Source organism: Dysidea avara, chromosome 5, assembly GCF_963678975.1.
Source record: "Dysidea avara chromosome 5, odDysAvar1.4, whole genome shotgun sequence".
NCBI lineage: Eukaryota > Metazoa > Porifera > Demospongiae > Dictyoceratida > Dysideidae > Dysidea > Dysidea avara.
The window spans coordinates 875,688-899,199 of NC_089276.1; the positions used below are offsets into that span (position 1 = coordinate 875,688).

The 23,512-nt window shown below is 38.0% G+C and overlaps 2 protein-coding genes across 3 annotated transcripts; one reads left to right on the forward strand and one right to left on the reverse strand.

Moving 5' to 3' along the window:
• The first annotated feature begins 450 nt into the window (after positions 1-450).
• LOC136256886 (leucine-rich repeat-containing protein 40-like) lies at positions 451-20,535 on the forward strand. Of its 2 annotated transcripts, none has more exons than XM_066049944.1 (17): positions 451-550; positions 6,280-6,600; positions 7,039-7,112; positions 7,213-7,342; positions 7,434-7,539; positions 10,348-10,407; positions 10,457-10,545; positions 10,860-10,963; positions 13,133-13,201; positions 14,594-14,684; positions 15,948-15,996; positions 16,071-16,137; positions 16,307-16,414; positions 16,906-17,013; positions 17,425-17,572; positions 20,114-20,229; positions 20,343-20,535. In XM_066049944.1, exons 2-17 carry the CDS (start codon positions 6,286-6,288, stop codon positions 20,446-20,448), a joined length of 1,740 nt encoding a protein of 579 aa, XP_065906016.1. In that variant the 5' UTR covers positions 451-550; positions 6,280-6,285; the 3' UTR covers positions 20,449-20,535. The 2 variants fall into 2 exon arrangements, with proteins under 2 accessions (XP_065906016.1, XP_065906015.1); XM_066049943.1 differs by lacking the exon at positions 451-550 and adding an exon at positions 5,328-5,444.
• Positions 20,481-22,471, reverse strand: LOC136256887 (uncharacterized). The gene is made up of 3 exons (XM_066049945.1): positions 21,279-22,471; positions 20,951-21,226; positions 20,481-20,885 (listed from the first exon to the last, which is right to left on the reverse strand). The coding sequence occupies exons 1-3, from the start codon at positions 21,513-21,515 to the stop codon at positions 20,652-20,654; spliced, it is 747 nt and encodes a 248-aa protein (XP_065906017.1). The 5' UTR covers positions 21,516-22,471; the 3' UTR covers positions 20,481-20,651.
• Between the last annotated feature and the right edge of the window lie 1,041 nt (positions 22,472-23,512).

Here is a 23,512-nt window from a genome sequence, read left to right on the forward strand (position 1 = left end):
TGTTACCACTAACATCATTGCAACCATTTCATGGCCGCCACCTATGATTCACAACAGGCTTTTAAAGGCCACACCCTTTTAGAGCGGTTGCACAAATAATTACATTAGACGCGCTTTAAAAAACGTAGCAAGAACCCATTGCCACAATGCATGAAAATTGCGTATTCAATTCTACTGCCACAACGCAAGTACGGATAGCTTAGATACTACAGTGTTACATTCACCTATTATAAGGTATTAATATACTAGAAGGACGAGAGCGTAGCTGGTCTGGTTTCTGGAATTACGATAAAATTCTACTTTTTGCTAGCACGCTCACAAAGCCAGATGCCTATTCACGTTTACCAATGTGTTACAAGAGTTCTTCTGACACAATTATGAAGAAAGAAAGCAGTTTAGCCTCGCCATTTCAACTTACGGGTGGACCTGTTTCAAAAGTGCGTGGGCGAATATACACTATTTTGTGGAGGTACAATGCAAAAATGATACTCCGCCAGTATTCGCTTACTGCTGAGGACGAATTTCCTGACTTTGACATTGGTTAAGTTAAGTACGTATAGGTAGTAATAAGTATATAGTTAGGTAATAAGTAGTAGTATGTTGTAGTTTTCAGTATGTAGCTACGTGTGTTATGATCATCAATATACACTATTTTCGCCATGTAGCCACAAAGCAGACCGGCTATGCTCTCACTACTCTAGTATGTTAGTACCTGATAGCAGACGATTTTCAACACCGACGTAGTTTGGCTGTTAGTCACTCGACAATAACATGAAAATGAAACACGCAATTTTCCCAGCACCTGGCTGTACAAATGCCACACATTTTGCCACACGTTTCAGTTGAACGCCGCACCTGTGACGTCACATGCAATTTCAAAGTTGCAGGGTCTGGGCCTACTAGCTAGCAGTACTTAAAATAGACCCAAAATTCTAGTGTAGGGTCAGAACAAAACTGTACTTGATATGTTTGTAAAATTTGTTCAGATAATGAATATGTTTTCACTTTGAAACACTTCTGTCCAAATTGGAATATGTTCAGACAAATTAAACATGTCAGAATGATGTCCAACCGTTAATTTAAGCACTGTATTAGGACTGTTGCGTATAATATGTAGGTTTAAGCTATAGTAGCATCCTGAGAATATTTATTATACCAATGTGTGTCTACATCAGTTGCAATTGGTTTGTAATATATATCAACTTATGATAGCAATCCGGAATTCCGTAAATTTTGCATAAAATTTTCTCTGTGAATCTTCCATTGGAGAGTTGGCACAATCAATTCGTTGCCGTACAAGTAATTGATCATACAATTGGATCGTTTCTAGGGTTTCTGGGGGCAAGGAATACGATGGTGCAGTTAGTTTTCTGCTACAAATATGTTTGTGTGGAGTTTTATGCCAATTAGCTATAGAGATTATTTTGCAATATAGCCACCACAATGTTATGTTCTCTTTGCAAGAAACGACCCAGCACATGTTAGGTGAGCATAATTTTGTCCGTGTAGTTTTCAATATTACTATGCTAAAAGTCAGCAAATTTGCACCACCAATAGCTCATCTCTTTGATGCACCATTTTGGTAGCTGTCAAGGAGCTGTACATTAAGAGAAAAAATAATCATATAAGCAGCTATAAATCAACAGTACAACTCCTTGCTTTGCATGCACATTGTATTTTTGTGACTGGTACAGAGTGGTTGCACTTCACCATGTGTATGCTGTTTTGCCATCCGCAAGATACTACATGCACGCAACTATTTAGTGGCTTTCTATTGAGGTGACCTTTATTCAGAGGGTCTTACAAGTAAGGTTACACTGCGGTCCATGTATTAAGGTATTTATAACAGAAAACAGAAGTTCAAAATGTTATTGCAAAGCTCAATTATAAGCATTTGTTCAATTGTGCCATTTTTGGGACTTTGAGAAAATGTTGCCTGCTTTAAAGGACAAAATTGCTTATAACTCCACCATCCTATATGATGAATTTTTAAGCACTAAGTGTTTATGAGATCCTCAGGGAGTATTGCACAAGGCTATGCTAAATAAAAACTATTTCCATTAATTTTAAAATTCTCCCGGAATCACTACTTATCAGAATGACTGAAGCTATAGCCTCAGTGCACATGCATACACTATTGGAAGAGTTCCCATGAAAACCCAATAAAAAGTACCTCTTGTGAACATGATCAAGTTTTCATTGGATGATTTGTGCAATCACATTTTGTGGAGCAAACCTTAATGGATTGGGTTTTCATCGGGACTCCAGTAGTCCATCATAGAAGTACTTTTGGTAGTTTACAAGAGCAGCTGCAAAATGCTTTAATAGAACAGTCATCAATTCGGCACATTTCACTTGGTTAAATACTGCACCCTCGATGCTGCAAAATTAATTAAGTGGTGTCACGATTAATTTTGAGCATCGAGTGGTAGTTAAATTTGAATAGTTTCCACATCAATTTTGTAATAAACATCACAGTGTTTAACCAAGTAAATATGGTATTTTCCCGAGGTGGGTTTGGGTGTAATTTTAGTATGTTGATGTATTTTAGTACATTGATCTATAGGCATTGGTATTTTTCATAGGTTTAATGACTGGAGAAAAACACTGTATAGCCTAAATAATTATTTCTAGGGGGAAAATTTATGCTGGTTTTTGCGGTTTTGGGGGTTATCAGCAAAAATTTTATCCTTAAAATATTTAGACCATATTGGGAGTGTTTGCAAATCTACAAAAAAAATTTTTTTAGTACAACCTTGAAATATTTAGGCTGTAAGGTATAAAGAGGATATGCTTACTGAAAATGTCAGTTCTAATACGTATAGGCCAGTCAATCTATGTAATTCCCTCTACCCACCACAAATATTGCATGATTTGTACAGCTATAGATATAGCAATTTTTGGAATAATAACATTTTGGGAATAATAATAAAAACAGCAAGTTAACTTTTTAGAACATACTTGAAATAGAAAAATAATCCCACCAGCCTATTATCATATTTTGTGTAGTACATTGAAACCTTTTGTATAATAATTTCAGTGGTCACCTCTATAAAGTACCTATAGGGCCAGGCAAAGTTATAAAGCCAGTTTGTCATGCATCGCTGCTACCTATTTAACTTTTTTTTCCACCAATATTTCTTTCCAGTAATTCTTTTATTTCTTACCTATTTTGCTCAAAAATTTTCTATTTTGCTAAGCCGGCATTAATAAAAATTAATTTACAAGCATGTTTGGCTGCTATATTAGAATATTTCGTACATAGTGACTACTCTATTAGAGTATCTTGATCTTTAGTCACCATTTCCTATGAGCATATGTGTAGTCCTAATACTATGCATGACTGTTCTATATTAGAGTATCTCAATCTTTATCATACAAAATGTGCAAAATTGCCATTCCTTGGTTCCCATTTTTCCAATTTTCTACCTATTTTTCCAGCATTTTGCTCTGCTTTACCAACTTATTTTTTCAAAAATTTTGCCAGCAAAATCGGCTCATCCCTAATCACTGCCTGTATGTTATTGCAAGTGCTCCAATTTTTATTATTTTATCTGTCACGTGATATCTGCAGAGTGTACAGTTTCACAATTATAGAGCTAGAATATAGCTGATATTATGGAGCAGTATGAAAAGTTGTTATGTATAGGCTGAAGCCCCTTTGCAGCCATGCATGATTTTCAGTTCTTTCACTTCATGAGATCAAGATACTCTAGCTAATATAGCAGTTAAATGTTTTAATAAACACAACTACTGCTACTTGTACTTCCTTCAGATACATGTACGTAACTAACCAAACACTATAGTTACGTAGCTAACTACAACACAATTACAAAACAAAGCTATACACACTCATAGAAGTGGAATATATTATAGCTAGAATATCCTTTACAATTACGTAAAATGTACATGCAGCTATATTATACTGTACAGAGGAAAATTTTGGTGATTTTCTACAAATTCACCACATATAGGTTTAACCAGCCAATTACTCGTACTGCCTCAGATTAGCACCTTTATAGCTAAACATTGAGCTTGAATTCAAAATGCAATTTAGCTATATAGCTATTCACCAAAGTTTACCCCCGCCAAAGTTTCCCTCTATTATATGCACAGCTATGATGCAGTGGATGCTCACTGGAAGTAGCAAAGGGACGTCCATACCATGCTACTTAATACTGGAATCCAAGGCTTGATACTACAATGGATTAATTATTTTCTCACTAACAGAACACTGCAAGTTGTACCAGTAGTTCAGCTTATGTATTGTCAGGTGTGCCCATGCAGCTATAGGGTTCTGTCCTATAGAGCTCAATGATCTTCTTTCCTCTGCTGTTAATCTGTAAGCAGAAAAGCAGATGACACTTTATATATTATTACAGAATTATTGACACACCTGAAGATATAGCAACGTTACAAAGAGACTTGATACTTTATCTGAATGGACTATGATGAGTTAACCCTTATTACACATCTATCACCCACAAGACATCTCAGTTATAATTCAACAAAGCAAAATAGTGTCAAATACTTCGGAGTTACTATTAATAAGTGGTCTGAGCACATCAACAAGATAACCAGCAAAATCCAGGGGCAGGCCAAAGAGCGAGGGGGCCAACTTTGACAGTGAAAAGTACACAGTACAATTTGAAGTATACAATTGCAGGTTGTGTTATTCATGGGGGTCTGGGCCAGGAATTTTAGAAGCACTGGCAACTAGCATTAGACTTTTACTAGTAAGTACTTACAGAAATGTAAAGGCGACTGTTCTATTAGAGTGGTTGATCGCTTCCATAAGAGTATCCCTATCTTTCCTTGTCTCCACCACCTATGAACAAGCCTATTAATTCCACCAGCAAAGAAAAACCTTAAGCATCTAGTCAACTAATTGTTATACGACTTGTACATCCATCCCACCTGAGTACAACTATCTGGTCTCCATATCAAGTCGGACTCGAGATATACACAGAATTGAAACGGTCCAATGTTGCTCTGCATAACAACTTTAACAGTACAACTAGTGTTAGCTACAACAATGTTAAACCATCTGAACTGGCCTGCAACTTTAGAGTTTCTCAGTATCACATGACCATCACCAGTCATTCACCCGGGGTCACAACATGAGCTGGAAGCTGAAATGAACACACACCTGCACTGCACAGTTTCCTTCTACCCATTAAGACTACCAGAAGAAAAATTGTTTATTAATACTCCACCAGACCATGATCACTTCAATACAATTCATTAGTTGAAATGTATGTTCAATTCGTAGTTCTGTACTACATTACAAATAAAACATAATACCATACAGCCTAGTGACATTATACGTGTGCTTTGTACGCATGTGCCTCCCATTGAATAGCCCCGCCCACGTACAACGAACATTTATTCTAAATAGCACCCAGCGAAATTGGACAGTAGGCGTCTTGATTTGTTCATTACTAGTGAGTCTATGTTGAACATGCTGTAGTGTTGTGAGCACTAAGTTGCACGTGTTATAGACCGATTGAGCGAGTGTGCCATCCACTTCAGGTTTTCGAGGCGTGAATGTTTTTGTAGCCAATTTACTTGCGATTTATGGAGTTATAGTCTTTTAAGTTACAATGGGGGATCAATAATATGAGAGAGAACCATCATAAGTAATAAGATGATACATACAATACATTGTTAGTCCTTGGTCTCGTGCGACCACAGTCAGATCAAGCAAAATGAGATTTTGTGGGCACAGCAAGGAGTGTGTACATGTAAAAAAACAAACAAAGACTAACAACAATAACAACAACAACAAACAGACTAGCAACAACAACAGCAACAACAATAATTACAAGACAAAATTAAGTTAAGTGCTCGGTTGACCAGTCACTACAATTCCTGGCCAAGAAAATCTTTTGCGAACATGTCATACATTCATGTTAGCCGTAATTACATAAATGTGACCGGATTTGCGAAAAGGTACCTTTTCCACACATTTTACATACCAGCAAACAAAATGATCCAACACTTGACACCTTATACTGATTAACTTACTCTTAGTATCAAAATGTAGCTGGATACTGTAGCTACACTCATGGAAACCGTTAGGCATTTATGTTACATGATAAAAAAGTTATGAAGTTTCAAAGTTCAAAAAATATGTCAAATTTTGTGTGTGAAAAAGGTACCTTTTCGCAAGTCCAGTCTCAAATGACCTTTACTCAGTTTGATTTGCTGTACTTGTAAATGCTCCTTTGATGTCATTTTGACTTGTTGATATTACCTTGATTCTATTGATCGGTACAGGAAAGGATGCAGTCTGGTAACAAACGACCAACAAAATTTGGTCAATCATCACATGTTGTCAGTGCTGATGTCATTCCGGCAGCCGTACTCCGACAAGCACGCAAGAGTGGTCAACTAAACCTGTCCAGCAGGGGCCTCAAAACTGTCCCAGACGTAGTATGGAAGGTGAACGCAGAGCCAGTTGGCAGTAAAGAAGTGTCATTTGACACTGAAGATCGATGGTGGGACCAAACTGTTTTGGTGAAATTAATTTTAGCATCTAATGAGCTCACTGAGCTGTCTGAAGATATTTCATTACTTCCAGCATTGACAGTTTTGGATGTGAGTGCATATTATCAGAAAAGTAAAAGTTGTCAAGTTTGTTGTGTAGCAAAAGTATCATAGTGGTCTCCACAATAATATATTTAATTAGTTCTCACCATACTCATGTATGCATGTAATTAGTTAAACCACCTATGTAATTAATTTAATGTGCTCTTTACATCTACCATGTACACAATGCTGAGTTCTGAACATGTGTTAACCTCTCAGGTGTTTGTGTTCTCTCAGGTGTTTGTGTTCAATAGATATCAGATTTCTTACCATAGATTGATTTCTTCTTTTGTAATGGCATATTATAAGTAAGCATATTTGACCATCTGTCATCTGCTGTTTGACTTGCTAAGTGTGTGCAACATGACTGCTCTGTTAGAGTATATCAACCACAACATACTGTGTAGAACGTGACTGCTCTGTTAGAGTAATAATGTGATCAATTAGGCTCACAATAACCAGTTGAGGAAACTTCCTTTAGCAATTGGTGAACTGAAGCAACTAACAAGATTAATGTTAAGGTGTGTGGTGTGTGTGTGCGCACGCGTGTAAAGTAGTGTGTGTGCGTGTGTGTGTTTTAATTATTTGACAATATTATATTCCTGTGCTTGTCTTTTGTAGCCACAATCAACTTGCAGACTTGGGGGAGGGGCTAGGTGCTCTGGAAAATTTGCAGTGTCTACGGGTAGACCACAACCAATTCCGTCATCTCCATGACGACATCACAATGCTTAGCCATCTTGAACAACTGGTGAGAAATTTTGATATTTCTGCAGTCAACAGCATTCAGTTGTACTGTACTCCTGAAATATTTAGTATTTCTTTGGTGTGTTTCATATTAGGATATATCACATAATCAGCTCTCAAAGTTGCCAGCTGCCATGGGAGAGCTCCAGTCATTACGGCATCTCAGTCTGGATCATAATCAACTGACTGCATTACCAGTTGGTAGGCTACCATCTTGAATTGTCTAACTGTTGTTGAAGGGTATGCAGGGGTGGATTAAAGGTTTGACAAGGAGGGGTACACTATGACCAGGGTAGTGGCATCTTGGTGGTAGGTAGTAGGGATCAGTGATAGTCATGAGTTAAACCATATAAATTGTCATAATTATAAGAACAACGCACAAAGAATTTAATTTGCAAAAAAAAAGGATAATAATCCTAGCAGGCCAAGTGTGTCCATGGGTTGGTGTTCTCATTGGAGGAGTGTTACATATGATGACTGTTTTATTAGAATATCTGACTTGCTGTTCTATTTGAGTATGTGACTGACTGTTCTATTAGAGTATCTCAATCCTCCACTGGTATGTGCATGAGTTTTACAGTCCTCAAAATTGGGTGTATCCATTCACTGGACTGGACTACTGGACTCCAACTTTTTTTGTTTCATAGCTAGACTTAAGGCCCCACAAAATTAATTATGTTTCTGGTCCTACCAATTCCCCGAAATTGACCAGGTGACCAGGCTTTTTTTTTCTTTTTCTTTTTTTTTTTTCTTTTTTGATGTGGTACACTACATTAATATAGCAGTACATGGGATTGTAGTTAATGTATAAAGTCAGTGCATCTTTTAGGAAACATGAAAACCTTTTAACAGATATAAAATGTTATATATAGTATTGTATGGATTCATTCAGCAAATAAATAACCAGGAAGGGAACCAGGAAGGGAACCAGAAACATATAATTGACTTTTTGTAGCCTAACCACATGTAGTATTTTAGATATCACAACATTTCATCACAAGCCACAAAACTTGCACACAAGACATAATAAACTTGTACATTATTCACAAAAATACAATAAAAATACAGTGTGGCTCATTATCAAAATTGATTTGCGTACCGCTATGTAGCAATGATACAAGCATTGTTAACACTACTGTATGACATCTGTCTGTCTTCTCCAGCCTTCTTATGTAAAATAGCACGTATTGACATAAAATTCAGTCAGTTTTACACCTGCAATTATATTGAAATAATATGTAGCCTTTCAGCAGTCTGAGTATTCACTACTATAAATTGGCTAGCTCCTTAAGTGTGCAGTGCTCAGTTAGCCAGAGAAACACTTCCCAATGCACACACTATCTAACAGGCAGGTAAGGTTGCATCTTTGTGAAAAACTACATGTAGTGTACAATTTTTTAAGAAGAATTCAGCCTATTGATTACGAACTTATCATACACCACTAAAACTATACTACAATTAGCTGTACCGTGTGTGCCTCTAAATTGCAAGACACTGAGAACAACCCTGAGTGTGTGGTGTACACAGCAATGATCATCTGGTTAATCACTTTTAGTGGTTGGAAAAGGTGATTGATCAAATTTTATGTGAGTCCAGTAGTCAGTCCAGTGAATGGATACACCCCTCAAAATCTTTATCAGACATGTGGAAAATGTCTCTAAAAATTTACCTTTGGAACTTTTGGATGTACCTGCAAAATTAAATACCTCTGAAATTTGTGCATAGGAAATATGTTTAAAGTTACGGTGGTAAATTATAGCAAACTTTGAACCATCCATAAACATGTTTTAGTTTATACATGTTAAATAAATAAACTAGTGTCCATTTGGTTCTACTTGGGGTACTTAGAGATAATGAGTTACTCTCTAGAATTCCTATAGACATAATTACATGAAAATAACAAGGAGAAAACATCCTGACCACCTGGTATACTCCTATAAGCGTTCGAGCGTAAATCGGATGGCTGCAGGTTAGAGGCCACCTAGTTCCAGTCATGGATTTTTTCTCCTTTCTCCAACTTTTCAAACACACCTTCTGTAGCTAAAGTCTTTGAGCAGGCTGTCTTACAGACCTTCAGCACTTGTGCTGTATAGCATTAAAAAAAATTATTGTTTACAAGGAGCTGTTGAGGTATAGCAACTAGTTGTAGTTTAAATTAATTATAGACTTCGAAACATAGGGGCTCTACAAAATCTGCTAACCCTTAGGCATTGTAGTAGTACCCATCAGGCACCACATCACAGGGCCTTCAGGTTGCTACATTCCAAACAACCTCATGTTTTTGTAGTCTAAATTTCATTTGAATGTTTTAATATAACTGTTGTAAAATACCTACAATATTGGTCTCAATAGTAGCCCTATTAAAGAGTACTGATTTGACCATGGAACATCTTGTCTGCTGACTGTACATGTGGCTCAAATGATAGCCACGCATGGCACAAGTTTTTGATACATCGCTAATACTCCAGACAGTGATACAAATCTTACTGTAATGGATTCACAATACATCAAGTGCATCAACACTGCTGTGTGGTGTGTTGGGTGAAATACAGATGCCAGTTTGTTGATTGCCACTTAGTTATGGAAAACAGAATCTTCTGTCAGTTTAATCTGACGCTGCTATGCTATATCATGACATATTTTTGGGGCAATGTGTTATCAATACTTTCATATCCTGTATCGTCGTATCTCTACACATTGTTGAGGTTCTACTGTACTTTTAATTAGGCATAAAGTGTCTGTATTAGAGTAGTATAGTGTCGTATGCCTGTACTTATAAGGTATGCCTGATTGTCTGTGTGTGTTTGTTAGGTGTGTACAGTGTAACCTCTCTTAACAAACTCTCTAAATTAAGAATGCTTTATGGAAACCTCTCTCAATGAAGACAAATAGTTTGATCCTAACTTTATACACTTTTACTTCTGAAAGTGGAAAACATCCTATAATTGTTGTGGTTCCAAAGTGTTCGTTACAGAGAAGTAGTTTTACTGCACGTTTCTTGTGTGTTAGGAATGAAGTACCTTCAAGAGCTAACAGCAAGCTATAATAAGATATCAGACACTCCACAGTGTAAGTCATACATTATAACATACACTTTGTGTACACATGTGGTGTGTAGTGGAACAGTGCCCTAACCTTGAACGAGTCGATCTGAGGAACAATTCCATTCCAGAATTCCCTTCCATTCTACCTGGAACAAAACTTAAAGTAAGATTGTCTTTGTACCATTTGTTGCAACCTACTATATGGATGTAGCGATAGTAGTGGCATGTGATGTATCATGACATTAAAATATACATCACAGCCTTGTGATGGCATGCAAATTTGGTTGCAGTCTACTCTAACATGATGTAAAATTGGAACTGTATTGTTAGCACTAGCTGTTTTGATAAATGTAGTCGTAGAACCAAATCACACAGAGTATTATGTTGGCCACTTCTTTGTTTGACTTTAGTAGTGGCAAAGCAAGATAGCAAGCAGGGATATACTGTGTACAGTTTACTTGTTTGTTGTCCCCTCAGGAGTTGTTACTTGGTGGTAACAAGATTACTATCATCCCTGGTAATCGGTTACTACCACTGGTTGTTATGGTGATGTTGGATTTGAGAGACAACAAAATAACAAGGTAGAAATGTGTTAGTATGGTTGGTCATAACTTGTGTATGTATAGCTTGAACAAAATACCATTTAAGCAAAATTTTTGGCATAGAATTGAAATTAAAATCTCAGCTAGTTGTCATAATTGATAGCAAATAATCACTCCCCAACTGTTAAATCATATTTAAACTTTTGAAAATGAAAAAGCTACCAATAATAATAATAATATTATTGTTAGAGGCTTATCGTGTATGATGGCACTGTGGTAGCAGTTTTGAGGGATTTTGTAGCTAAAAGATAAAGTGAGTATTTTTGCCTCTACCAGTTGTAAAGTTCATACAATAATATTTCTTTGAGTGTTAAACTTCAGTCAAGAAAAATCTTGTCAGCAGCTCATCATAAATGGGGACTCATTAGAACCCTTCCATGGATTTGCTGCTAATTGTATGAGTGGCAAACATGTTGTTATCTGCTATTACAAGTATTGTGATGATGTGGAAGTTTACTGAAAGAGAATTGTGACAATACAAAACTTGTTATAGCTCCTTCATGTGTATGAGTGGCACAGTCTGTGCATTTTTTCCATCAACGCCATGATGCTTCTCTTCATATAAAAACTTCTGAAATCAGTCCTAAAGTGACAGAGAAGTAATTATGATTTTCACTACATAATTTTAAGGTTCTACTTATTTCAAGAAATACCTAGCAGAGATCTTGTGCTAGAAATATGCCCAATGACTTCTTTATAGCTACTGCATGTTAGTAGGATTTCTGTCCAAGGAAGGAACAGGCATCACACACATGTATTTGTAAGTAGCTTCTACTCTTGGTGTCTAAATGTGACCATGGACAAGTGTCCTGATTATCAAGGTGTCCTTATTAGTGAGGTGTCCTGATTATCAAGGTGTCCTGATTATCAAGGTGTCCTTGTTAGTGAGGTGTCCTGATTATCAAGGTATCCTTGTTAGTGAGGTGTCCTGATTATCAAGGTGTCCTTGTTAGTGAGGTGTCCTGATTATCAGGGTGTCTTTGTTAGTGAGGTGTCCTGATTATCAAGGTGTCCTTGTTAGTGAGGTGTCCTGATTATCAAGGTGTCCTTGTTAGTGAGGTGTCCTGATTATCAAGGTGTCCTTGTTAGTGAGGTGTCCTGATTATCAAGGTGTCCTTGTTAGTGAGGTGTCCTGATTATCAGGGTGTCTTTGTTAGTGAGGTGTCCTGATTATCAAGGTGTCCTTGTTAGTGAGGTGTCCTGATTATCAAGGTGTCCACATTTCAAGTTACTTCCTAGTATTGAAACTAACATTGTAATCATTACAAGATGTGGTGGTATGTCCCATTTAACACATCCAGTCACATTTGTAAATAGAAAATCATGTTTGGTGACAAGTTCTTTATAAGTAATGCCAATGTTGAAAAAATGCTGACTTCAAAAATATTTGTGTGGTTCATGGTTGAAAGTGTATTGGGTCTATTTTAGGTATAATTGGGTGTTTATTTTCATTATCGTATATTTTCATTATGTATCAAAATAGTTCAACAGGTTGTTTATGAACTTAAGGACACACATACTACACACACACACGCACACACACACACACACACACACGCACTACACACACACACACACACACACACACACACTACACACACACACTACACACACACACTACACACACACACACACACACACACACACACACACACACACACACACACACATACACTACACACACACGCACACTACACACACACACACACACTACACACACACACTACATACATACACTACACACTACACACACTACACATACACACACACACACACACACACACACACATACACACACACACACACATACACTACACACACACACACACACACACACACACACACACACACACACACACTACACACTACACACACACACACACACTACACACACACACTACATACATACACTACACACTACACACACTATACATACACACACACACACACACACACACACACACACACACACACACACACACACACACACACACACACACACACACATACACACACACACACACACACACACACACATACACTACACACACACACACACACACACACACACACACTACACACACACTACATACATACACTACATACACACACACACACTCATGTGGTCATGTATTTATTATGTTGTAGTGTTCCTGACCAATTGTCAACCATGACAAGTTTAGAGAGACTGGACTTGAGCAATAATGATATCACAAGGTGTGTACATATCTCTGTCCATACATCTGTGTGTTGCTGCACTAGTGTGTTGTGTTGTGTGTCGCCACACTAGTGTGTTGTGTGTCGCCACACTACTGTGTTGTGTGTCGCCACACTACTGTGTTGTGTGTCGCCACACTACTGTGTTGTGTGTTGCCACACTGGTGTGTTGTGTGTCGCCACACTGGTGTGTTGTGTGTCGCCACACTGGTGTGTTGTGTGTCGCCACACTGGTGTGTTGTGTGTTGCCACGCTAGTGTGTTGTGTGTCGCCACGCTAGTGTGTTGTGTCGCCACCCTAGTATGTTGTGTCGCCACCCTAGTATGTTGTGTCGCCACCCTAGTATGTTGTGTGTCGCCACACTAGTGTGTTGTGTGTCGCCATGCTAGTGTGTTGTGTGTCGCCACGCTAGTGTGTTGTGTCGCCACCCTAGTATGTTGTGTGTCGCCACGCTAGTGTGTTGTGTGTCGCCACGCTAGTGTGTTGTGTGTCGCCACCCTAGTGTGTTGTGTGTCGCCACCCTAGTGTGTTGTGTGTCGCCACCCTAGTGTGTTGTGTGTCGCCACACTACTGTGTTGTGTGTCGCCACGCTAGTGTGTTGTGTGTCGCCACACTGGTGTGTTGTGTGTCGCCACGCTAGTGTGTTGTGTCGCCACCCTAGTGTGTTGTGTGTCGCCACGCTAGTGTGTTGTGTGTCGCCACGCTAGTGTGTTGTGTGTCGCCACCCTAGTGTGTTGTGTGTCGCCACACTACTGTGTTGTGTGTCGCCACGCTAGTGTGTTGTGTGTCGCCACGCTAGTGTGTTGTGTGTCGCCACGCTAGTGTGTTGTGTGTCGCCACCCTAGTGTGTTGTGTGTCGCCACCCTAGTGTGTTGTGTGTCGCCACACTACTGTGTTGTGTGTCGCCACGCTAGTGTGTTGTGTGTCGCCACGCTAGTGTGTTGTGTGTCGCCACGCTAGTGTGTTGTGTGTCGCCACGCTAGTGTGTTGTGTGTCGCCACGCTAGTGTGTTGTGTGTCGCCACGCTAGTGTGTTGTGTGTCGCCACCCTAGTGTGTTGTGTGTCGCCACACTAGTGTGTTGTGTGTCGCCACACTAGTGTGTTGTTCCATTGTAATCAAGTCCATACTTTTAATTTGTTGGTTGTAAAGTAATAATATAATTTTATAAGAAGTATGATGAATGATGACAACATTGCTAGTCCCATATGTACTGAAACATTTTATTTGTACTGGTTCAAAGAGGTTCTACTTGTGTGAAAATGAAGAATGAAAATGAATGTGTATTAATGGAATGTTTAATGAATAGCAATTCATTTCCTATTAGACAGGATTGACCTCCTTTTGATTTATGTTTCATTAATAGAAAGGTTAATTGTTGTATGTTTCAATAGGATACCATATTCCATTGGGAAGTTAAACAACCTCAAGTCACTTGGATTGGATGGTAACCCATTGAAGTCAATCAGAAGAGACATCGCAAATGTGTGTAAAATGTGTGTGGTGTGTTGTTGTAGTCTGTGGTTATGTTAATTTATACAAACTTCACCCATGGAATTTGGTTACCAAAACAACTTGTAATACCCTCCAGCATCATTGTGCCTGTCAACTGCACATCACATGATTATTAGCTGTCTGACCTTTCTTCTTAACTGTCTTGTCACTTCCAAATGTTTACAGACTAAAATTAGAAACTGGTGTTTTGGTACATGAGAAAAAGACTGCTAATAATAGATCTGAGGGTAATGACACTAATCCATTTTGTGTAGTTGTGTACATTTTAGCAATTAAACTTGAGAATTGCAGCAATTTGATTGAATTTCTTGGCAGAACTCTGCAATAGAAATTGGAAATGTAATTTTGAGAGTACCAAATCCAACACCAAATCCAACACCAAATCCAACACCAAATCCAACACCAAATCCAACACCAAATCCAACACCAAATCCAACACCAAATCCAACACCAAATCCAACACCAAATCCAACACCAAATCCAACACCAAATCCAACACCAAATCCAACACCAAATCCAGTGATCTATACTGATAACTGAATTATCAATAGACTTATGTATTTAATAATGGTGTCATTAAAAAAATGTAAGAAAGAGCCACTTGTATTTTGACTCTGTTGAAATGTACTGTTCATTAAAGGGACCATTATGAGAGTGATGATGTATTTTATAATCAAGTCATTGCTGTTAATTTAGAAGCTTTCATCATACCAATAAGTGATAGGCATGGCGATATGTAAATAAATGATTGTTGTGTTACATTTTAATCTCTTACGATTTAATACATTTCCTCAACACCACAAGCTTTTAGTGGTTAGCCACTTATGTGTTCTTGGTTAGTATTGTGTGTGTTCTTGTTGTGCTCTATGTGACGACTTCCTGTGTAGCTATCATACGTAATTTTTGTTTGTTGACAACAGGATGGTTTATTTTATTACACACACAATAGGGACAACCCCAAGGTTAATGGATTTGATGAGATAATGTTCTTTTAAAAGGTTGTCTCAGTTTCTATCACCTTGAATTTTATGAAAAGTCTCACATTTGCCACTTCTGAGACATCTTCCTGTTGGATGTACATCTGTAACAGGTTTTCCTCCTGGTCTTCCTATTAGAACATTTTGTGGTTTTATTGATTAATAACATCAAGAGTAAATAATGGAATTATTTACTCTTGATAACATTAATAAACAGTTTTATTAAGTGTGTTTCATTGTTATTGGAATTCAATAGAAGGGAACGCTGGAGATATTAAAGCACCTTCGAAGTAGAATGGATGAAGGTGAATTGCTGTGTGCGATTCATAGTGATGTCGATGTCATCTGTTTGTCTGTGTGTCATGACCTTTGTACACAGGTGATGACAATACTAATGACAATGCTCCTGCCACCCTTCCCTCTTCGGGTGATAAACTAATTTACAGGTCTGTATGTACAATTGGCTGGAACCTGTTAATATGGACACTTGAGGACACCCAGGCCATAATATCCCTTAGTACATAAATTGGTCTGGACACCTTGACTGTTGATCTCCCAAAGTGTCCATATTACAGAGTTGGCTTTACTGTATCAATGTTTACTAATGCTTTGTAGTGGCAAGAAGAGTGCATCCATCGATGACCAATTCTGGGAACATCCCAACGCGCCGTCTGTCACCACAATTGATGTTAGCCGCAACCAACTAACTTCTTTTCCAGAAAAGTAATAAATTGTTCACATAACACCCATGGCATGTTTAGTAGCAGATACCAACTAATTCTATATACAAAGCTTTGGAGAAAAGGAGCTGATAAAATTATCAACCAAAAATAGTACTTTGAACAAGGCAGTTGATGAATTTGTAATAAGTCTAATATGTTATGTTTTGCAAACTAAGAGATTGAGTTTATCAAGAATGACTTCTTATAAGACTTCTTATTGAGTAGTTTCCAGATGTTGTGTAATGAGTCTGGGTATAGTATATTAGTCAGGATGATATCTCATCTTTCTTAAACACTCGGCTAATTTCAGTAGCGTTGTATATTAGTCAGGATGATATCTCATCTTTCTTAAACACTCAGCTAATTTTAGTAGCGTTCCTTAATATGAATCCTTATAAGGATAGTTGGTTTAGTGTTTGTGGCAAAAACATGTTATTTGTGTAAACACCTCAAACCATTTTCCTGTAATCTGACACCTTGTTTTTTTGTCAGGTTGTTGATGTTCACATGTGTCAGCGAGCTGCAACTGTCCTTCAACAAGCTAACTTTGATACCTGAAGAGATCAGTCACCTTGTCCACTTGACCAGTCTTGATTTAAGGTGTGTTAGATCATAACTGGGGATTTCCCATAGGTATAATTTGTTATCATATTGTGGTTTTCATACATTCCTACCTGAAGTTCTGTAATAGAAGCTTTTGCTGAGTACATGATAACTTGTTACCAGATATTGAGTACCAATATGTGTTATCACTAATGATCAAGTGTTAATAAAAGGAGATAAAATTCAAATTGTATATAACCACATAATAGTAAAGCACATCCATATATGGGCAGCAATTAATTTAGAAGTGAGTGTTCATTCATAGCAATAACCATACCCTGTGATGGACCAGTTTAGTTCCAATAGTAATAGTGTAGGAACCATTTCCTAAAAGTGAACTCCATGTTGTCTGGTATGAGGGTATTCCCCTACAACTTCCTGTATAAACAATGTTAATTATTATGTCAGGTCAAATCAGCTCACAGATCTACCCAATGGACTTGCTAGCTGCCACAAACTGAGAGAGATTTGCTTGTCAATGAACCGACTCAAAGCCTTACCAAGAGTGCTCTACAGTATTAACAGTTTGGAGAATGTGTTCGCCAGTGATAATCAGGTTGCGATATTGTGTAATCTTGTTATAGTGTGGGGATTAGAATTTGAGAAATTACGTAGTCATTGACAAAAATATAGAAAAAAATCTTCAAGGATAACGTGAGCTGGTTATCATTTCAGGATTTTTTGAAGAATAATATTATTTGTAGTGGAGCTGAAGATACTTTTTTGCATTATTACAGTGTTCCATCCATTGCTTGTAACACATAGCCAAAAATTCCTTTGTACCAACCAAGACATGACTATATGCTTCACAATAGTTTATATTTCTAGTATATGTATTAGAAGGGTACAAACACATTCTAATCTGATACCCAACGGTCCCATCAGATGTGTTTGTGGTGTTTTTGTGAGTAACACTCGTCACACAATCGGTATAGTCTGTCATGGTTTGCATCTGGGTAACAACATCAGTTCTGATTAGAATATTATAGGTAATCTGTAATATAATATACTCCACTGTGTAATAACATGTATGTTTGAGCTAGGGAATATGAATAACTTTTACACAGAGGATTTTAATTTTTTACACAAAGTATTTTAAATTTTACAAGCCTTTGTTATAGCTACCTGTTGCTAACACTACTGCTTACAAACTTCATGCTATTACAAGGTGTACTGCTACTGCCAGCCATAGCTGGTCATCAATAGGCAGGTTACCTTTTGTTCGCCAATTTTTTTATGCAAATGATTCAATCAGACAATAATGATGTATGTAATAGTTGATGTATCACAAGGGCACGTGATACAACTGATATGTACCATGCCAATTGTAGGATAAGAGCCTGCGGGTTATTAATCACCCAAACCTATACGAGACCGACCACTGAATTTATTATATAGACCAACTTGTGAAATTTGATTATGGGACACCAACAACTAACGTTGTGACTGCGTTTGTTAACATGAACGGGCAAGTCCTAAGAGTATCACAGAAAGTTCAATTATGCAATTTTACAAGTATTTAAAAGCTACTGCATTGTTTCAACTGTTTACAACATTTACTAAACATCTGTAGGGGTAAGCTTTACTGTAGAGTGTTTATCTCGTGTTACTCGCTAGGCCAATATTCGAAAATCACTTTATGCTATAACACTAGTTCTCACCTTAAACCAATGTTTCTTAACACATAGGATGGCAAGGGTGACAAATCGCTTCCGTCTGAGTGCTGTAGGATGCAAAATTGGACGCATGGTTTTTATCATGAAATTCCCACAATCGATTTTGGCTTGAGTTTTTATATAAAGAAATGCTCCCACATCAAGGCCATGGTTTATAAGATATGTACCCTGAAATTTTCCTTTGAAGTTAGGTGACTTCATGGTACAAATGTATGTGGGCTCTGTAGATGATTATTTGTTGCTGTGTTGTGAAAATCATTGCTCATGTGTTCCATGCATGATGTATGCACAGCAACAGTATGGGTGTTAGTGTTGCACTGATAATCAGTTCAATAGTTGGTATCGGGCCGATATTGGCCAGTAGCCAATTAATTTGTTTTGAGTAGATCAATACAATCTTCACTGCGCTGTGTAGTATAATGAGGTGTTGGATAAGTTTTAATGTGTTGGTGGTTTAGTGGTTACTACAAGCAGTAAACGGTGAGGTTTTTAAGAATATGTAGTGTCTCAATTGTATAGCACTAATTAATAGTAGTAGTAAAATGTACTTAAAACATGGCTACCATAAGTAACTTTTGCTTGTGCTAACCATGAGCACTATACAGAGAAATGTATGTATATGAAAGAGTAGGTACGTATATAGAGTTGAGACACTGTATATTTATCTCGAGATCTCTTTAAGAGTTATATTGTTTTTTGTAGCAAGAGCAAAGCAACATTTTTCTGATTTAGAAATTTGAGTTGATAAAAATCATACGAGAAACTATTCTAACTTAACAAATAGCCATAAAACAATCAACATCGCTCTGGGTAATGATCTAATATATCATGGAGACCCTCTGGAGTGGTTTCTCCCCAAGATAAATCATCACTGCTCAGGTGCATGCACGCATGTGCGCACACACACACACACGCACACACACACGCAAAAACGTGCACACACACACACGTGCACACACAAACACGCACACACACACACGTAGTTGCACATATAGTATTGTGGTTCCATGCATAGCACCGCAGTTGTGTAAGCTGTTGCAAATATAGTTTTCACTTTGAAGTTTCACTCTCTAAGTCTTTAAATGTGTACCTGTTGTGTATGCATAAGAACAAGTTGAACATCATGTAGATTTTGTATATGTTTACATCCCGTGCATGTAACATGTTTCTGCTTTGCAAAAGTGATGTAGTAAATGTCACTATCAGTCAGTGACATTTACTTACAATAAACACAAAAGTAGTGACGGTCACTAAGTTGTTATGGTACTACTGGTTCATTCAGTGCATGGTACTACTGGTTCATTCAGTGCATGGTACTACTGGTTCATTCAGTGCATGGTACTACTGGTTCATTCAGTGCATGGTACTACTGGTTCATTCAGTGCATGAGCAGTTTAGTTGTACACGTTATGTCTCTACAGATCACTGATATTAATGTGGATGGCCTGCTGCAGCTACCAATGATTTCTTGTCTTGATCTACAAAATAATGACATCTCTCAAGTCCCTCCTCAGTTGGGCAATGTATCAACACTGAGGTAAGGCAGTTTTTATTTTAATTGATTTTATGCATGCATGACCATGTGTGTTTGCTTGTGATTAGAAAGATGGTACATGTACATGTACATCTCTTGTTTATATCTACATACAGGAGTCTCATGTTAAGTGGGAATCCATTTCGCCAGCCCAGGGCAAATATATTGGCCAAAGGTACCACTACCCTACTGGAATACCTTAGAGATAGGATCCCCCAGTAATCTTATCCATCTGTAATGTGATTTAAAGAGTCTTGTATATAATATGTAATAAATTATTGAGAAGAAAATTCAATTAAATGTATTGTACATGATTGAAATAAATAGATAAATTAAATAAGTGATAGCGAAATTTAACAACTGACTGGATTAGGTGAATGAATAAGTTAGTGAATACACACACACGCACACTTGACACTCATGATTCACAAGGCTAGACACCATTGCTTGGTGCTGTCTGGTATTTGTGCTTCATACTTAGTAGTGTAGTCAATGTGTTTCTCATGAGCAGACTTCAGCTTTTCATTCAGGCTGAGCGTAATCTGGCCGAGGAACATGTTTGATGTTTGGACAGCTGTACAGTTGGCATACTGCAATATTATCCTGTTGGCTAATGTTTCTGTGGTAGAGCAATCTGTGTAAGTGGAGCCCAGCTGTAACTATATGTAGAAAATGATGTCAGATAAATCAGTTGTACAAATTATGGCCATCAGTTGCAACTTACCATAAATTCAAGGGCTGGCAAGATGCTTTCGTTTAATATTTTGATGACAACTGCTTCATTGTCCAACGCGGCTTTCGTGTAATTCTGTTTGATCTCCTTTGCGATACTTACGTTGTAGTTTTGTTCCGCGAGTTTTAGTTGAATAACCAATTCGTTGTAGTATTTGATTAAATGTGCTCGGCTAAGAGTGGAATGGCCTCGGCCTTTGCATGTGTCAACTACAGCCTCGCCGTTGAAGATGCGACCTCTGCATATTTTGCGTTCCATTTGTTGATACTAAAAAAAAACGTAAAATATACGCATGCGCATTAAGGATTATGTTTCGTACCTCTGCGATCAACCAGGTTTCTTCTGTAAGACCCCGTGCTTTCCTCCACAGTTGTAGCAAACCATAAGAACCATCATAAATATCTGTGAGTTGATCGATTGCTTCCCGCGACACCTTAAACGTTGTACGAGCCGTCCGCAGGGGTGGTGTTTGCCCTCTGTGTATTGGTAAGGACCCCACGATAGTGGTACCAGCCAGAAAGGCTGCAGTGATAAGTTGTAGAGTTAAGGAGTACATTGTCTTGATTGTCACAGCAATAGCTAGCTACTAAGAAATAGTTGTCAGCTAAACGATTTTCAATGGCTTGTAGCTTGTGTTGTCATTTTTGCTGATTTTTCGAGTCTATTTATAGCTGGCATTGTTTACAAGCATTTCCTACAACATGGTACAGTAACTACGTAACATCGATGCGCTAAAATCTATTACCGGTTTTCCACGTATATCATTTAATATCATCATCGTTCTTTACGTAGTAGGGTAGTCCCCTTTACGATGTATCATAGATGTATCATGTAGTAGAGTACGGTAGTACTGTATATACTTATCAGTTATGGCACTTATAGGGATCATGCATGGAGGTCACTTGGGAGCTGCCTTGGGTTCAAGTAGTTTTATTGAAGACCTCGATTGAAGCTTGAGATTACATCACTGCTAAAGTTCAGTCCTGGTCTAAGGAATTGTCCTCTCTGGCAAACATTACTTGACCCATCCACATGCTGCTTATGCAGTTTACCCACAGACTGCAGGGTAGTTGGAACTATGTTTTTCGGACTGTCCCAGGTATTTCTCATCGCTATCAGTCAGAGAGTTTTATTCCAGCTTTAACAGGACGACCCCCTCCATCTGATGTTGAACGCGCCGCTCGGTTGAGCGTGCCCTTCTGGCTTCCTGGGTACATTTGGGTAGCCTGGGACTTACTAATCCAGCCACCATTTCTGATTGTTACTACCAGTCTTCCCGTAAGCTGACTGCTCCATTAGTACTTCCCAGGATGTTGAATGCTTTGATCCTGCTCAGACTGTTGATTGCCGGATTGATTAGGCTCCATGCAACCGGTGCAGGAGAAACATTACAACACAAACATACATAGGCTACAAAAGCAATGCACAACAACAACAACACACACTACAACTACTTAGCTAAAGCACAATAACTACTATTCAGCTTCGGAGGGAAATCCATGTAGCCAAAACCGTGTCCATCAAATCAAGAAAGCTGATTTCCTGTTCTAACTAGCTATACATTTGTAATCACGTATATCCATTGCCACCCCTCCCACCTAATATCTACTAAGAGAGTTTTGCAGTAAACAAGTATCGTTAGAGTGCTTGTTCCTGTTACCAACTGTTGGGGAAGTTATATAGTTTGATATAAACATCTATATCCCAGCTTCCTTTATCAACAACACTGTTCCCCCAGTACCAGCTGAGTTCTGGAATGTCTCTATATGGTACAAACCAATTATGCAACCATTATTGTTGCATGCTCTAATGAGATTCATTGGTGACCAATAACAATAACTACTCTCCCACCTAACTATATACAGGTCTACTAATACTGGCAACAAGCAGACTAATTTAGATGATATGATGAAGGATGCTGAGAGATTATTGTTCATTGAAGTCTCTATATACCACAGTATAAACTCCAATGTGCTAATATTCTATATATTCTTGCATGCATGTTATTCATCTATCCCATCCAGTCTGTAAGCAATATACAACTGCCTAAATACATATAAATGTTTCAGAGTGAAAATATATAGCAAAACTTGAGTGGCTAATGCAAATGGCTTGCAACCAACTATAAGCTTCATGGGTCATGTACACCAATATTATGGGACCCATGCGCTTAATGTACTAAAGGCCACCTTAGCGTTTCTCTTTGTGGATTATGTTGCAGGTGTCCTCTCTATTACATATGCACCAATGGGTTGCACTAATGAGAATATTACATGAGCATGTTAACCTGGAATCATGTTTGTACTAATACATTATTAACCCTCCCTCATGCTGCATTGTTTAGACCATGTAAAATAGGATCCAGACATGTCAAAAGTGAAGATTCTAGATCCGCTCTGTTTGGTAGTATACTGCAATTAAATTTATGTCAGCTTTGCACACAATTTTTAATACTGATAGAAGGTGTTAATATACATGACATGCTTGAAATACTGTTCAACAGACAACATAATGAGTTGGCAAGCAAAGGCAAAGAGCAACTGGGGCACCAGG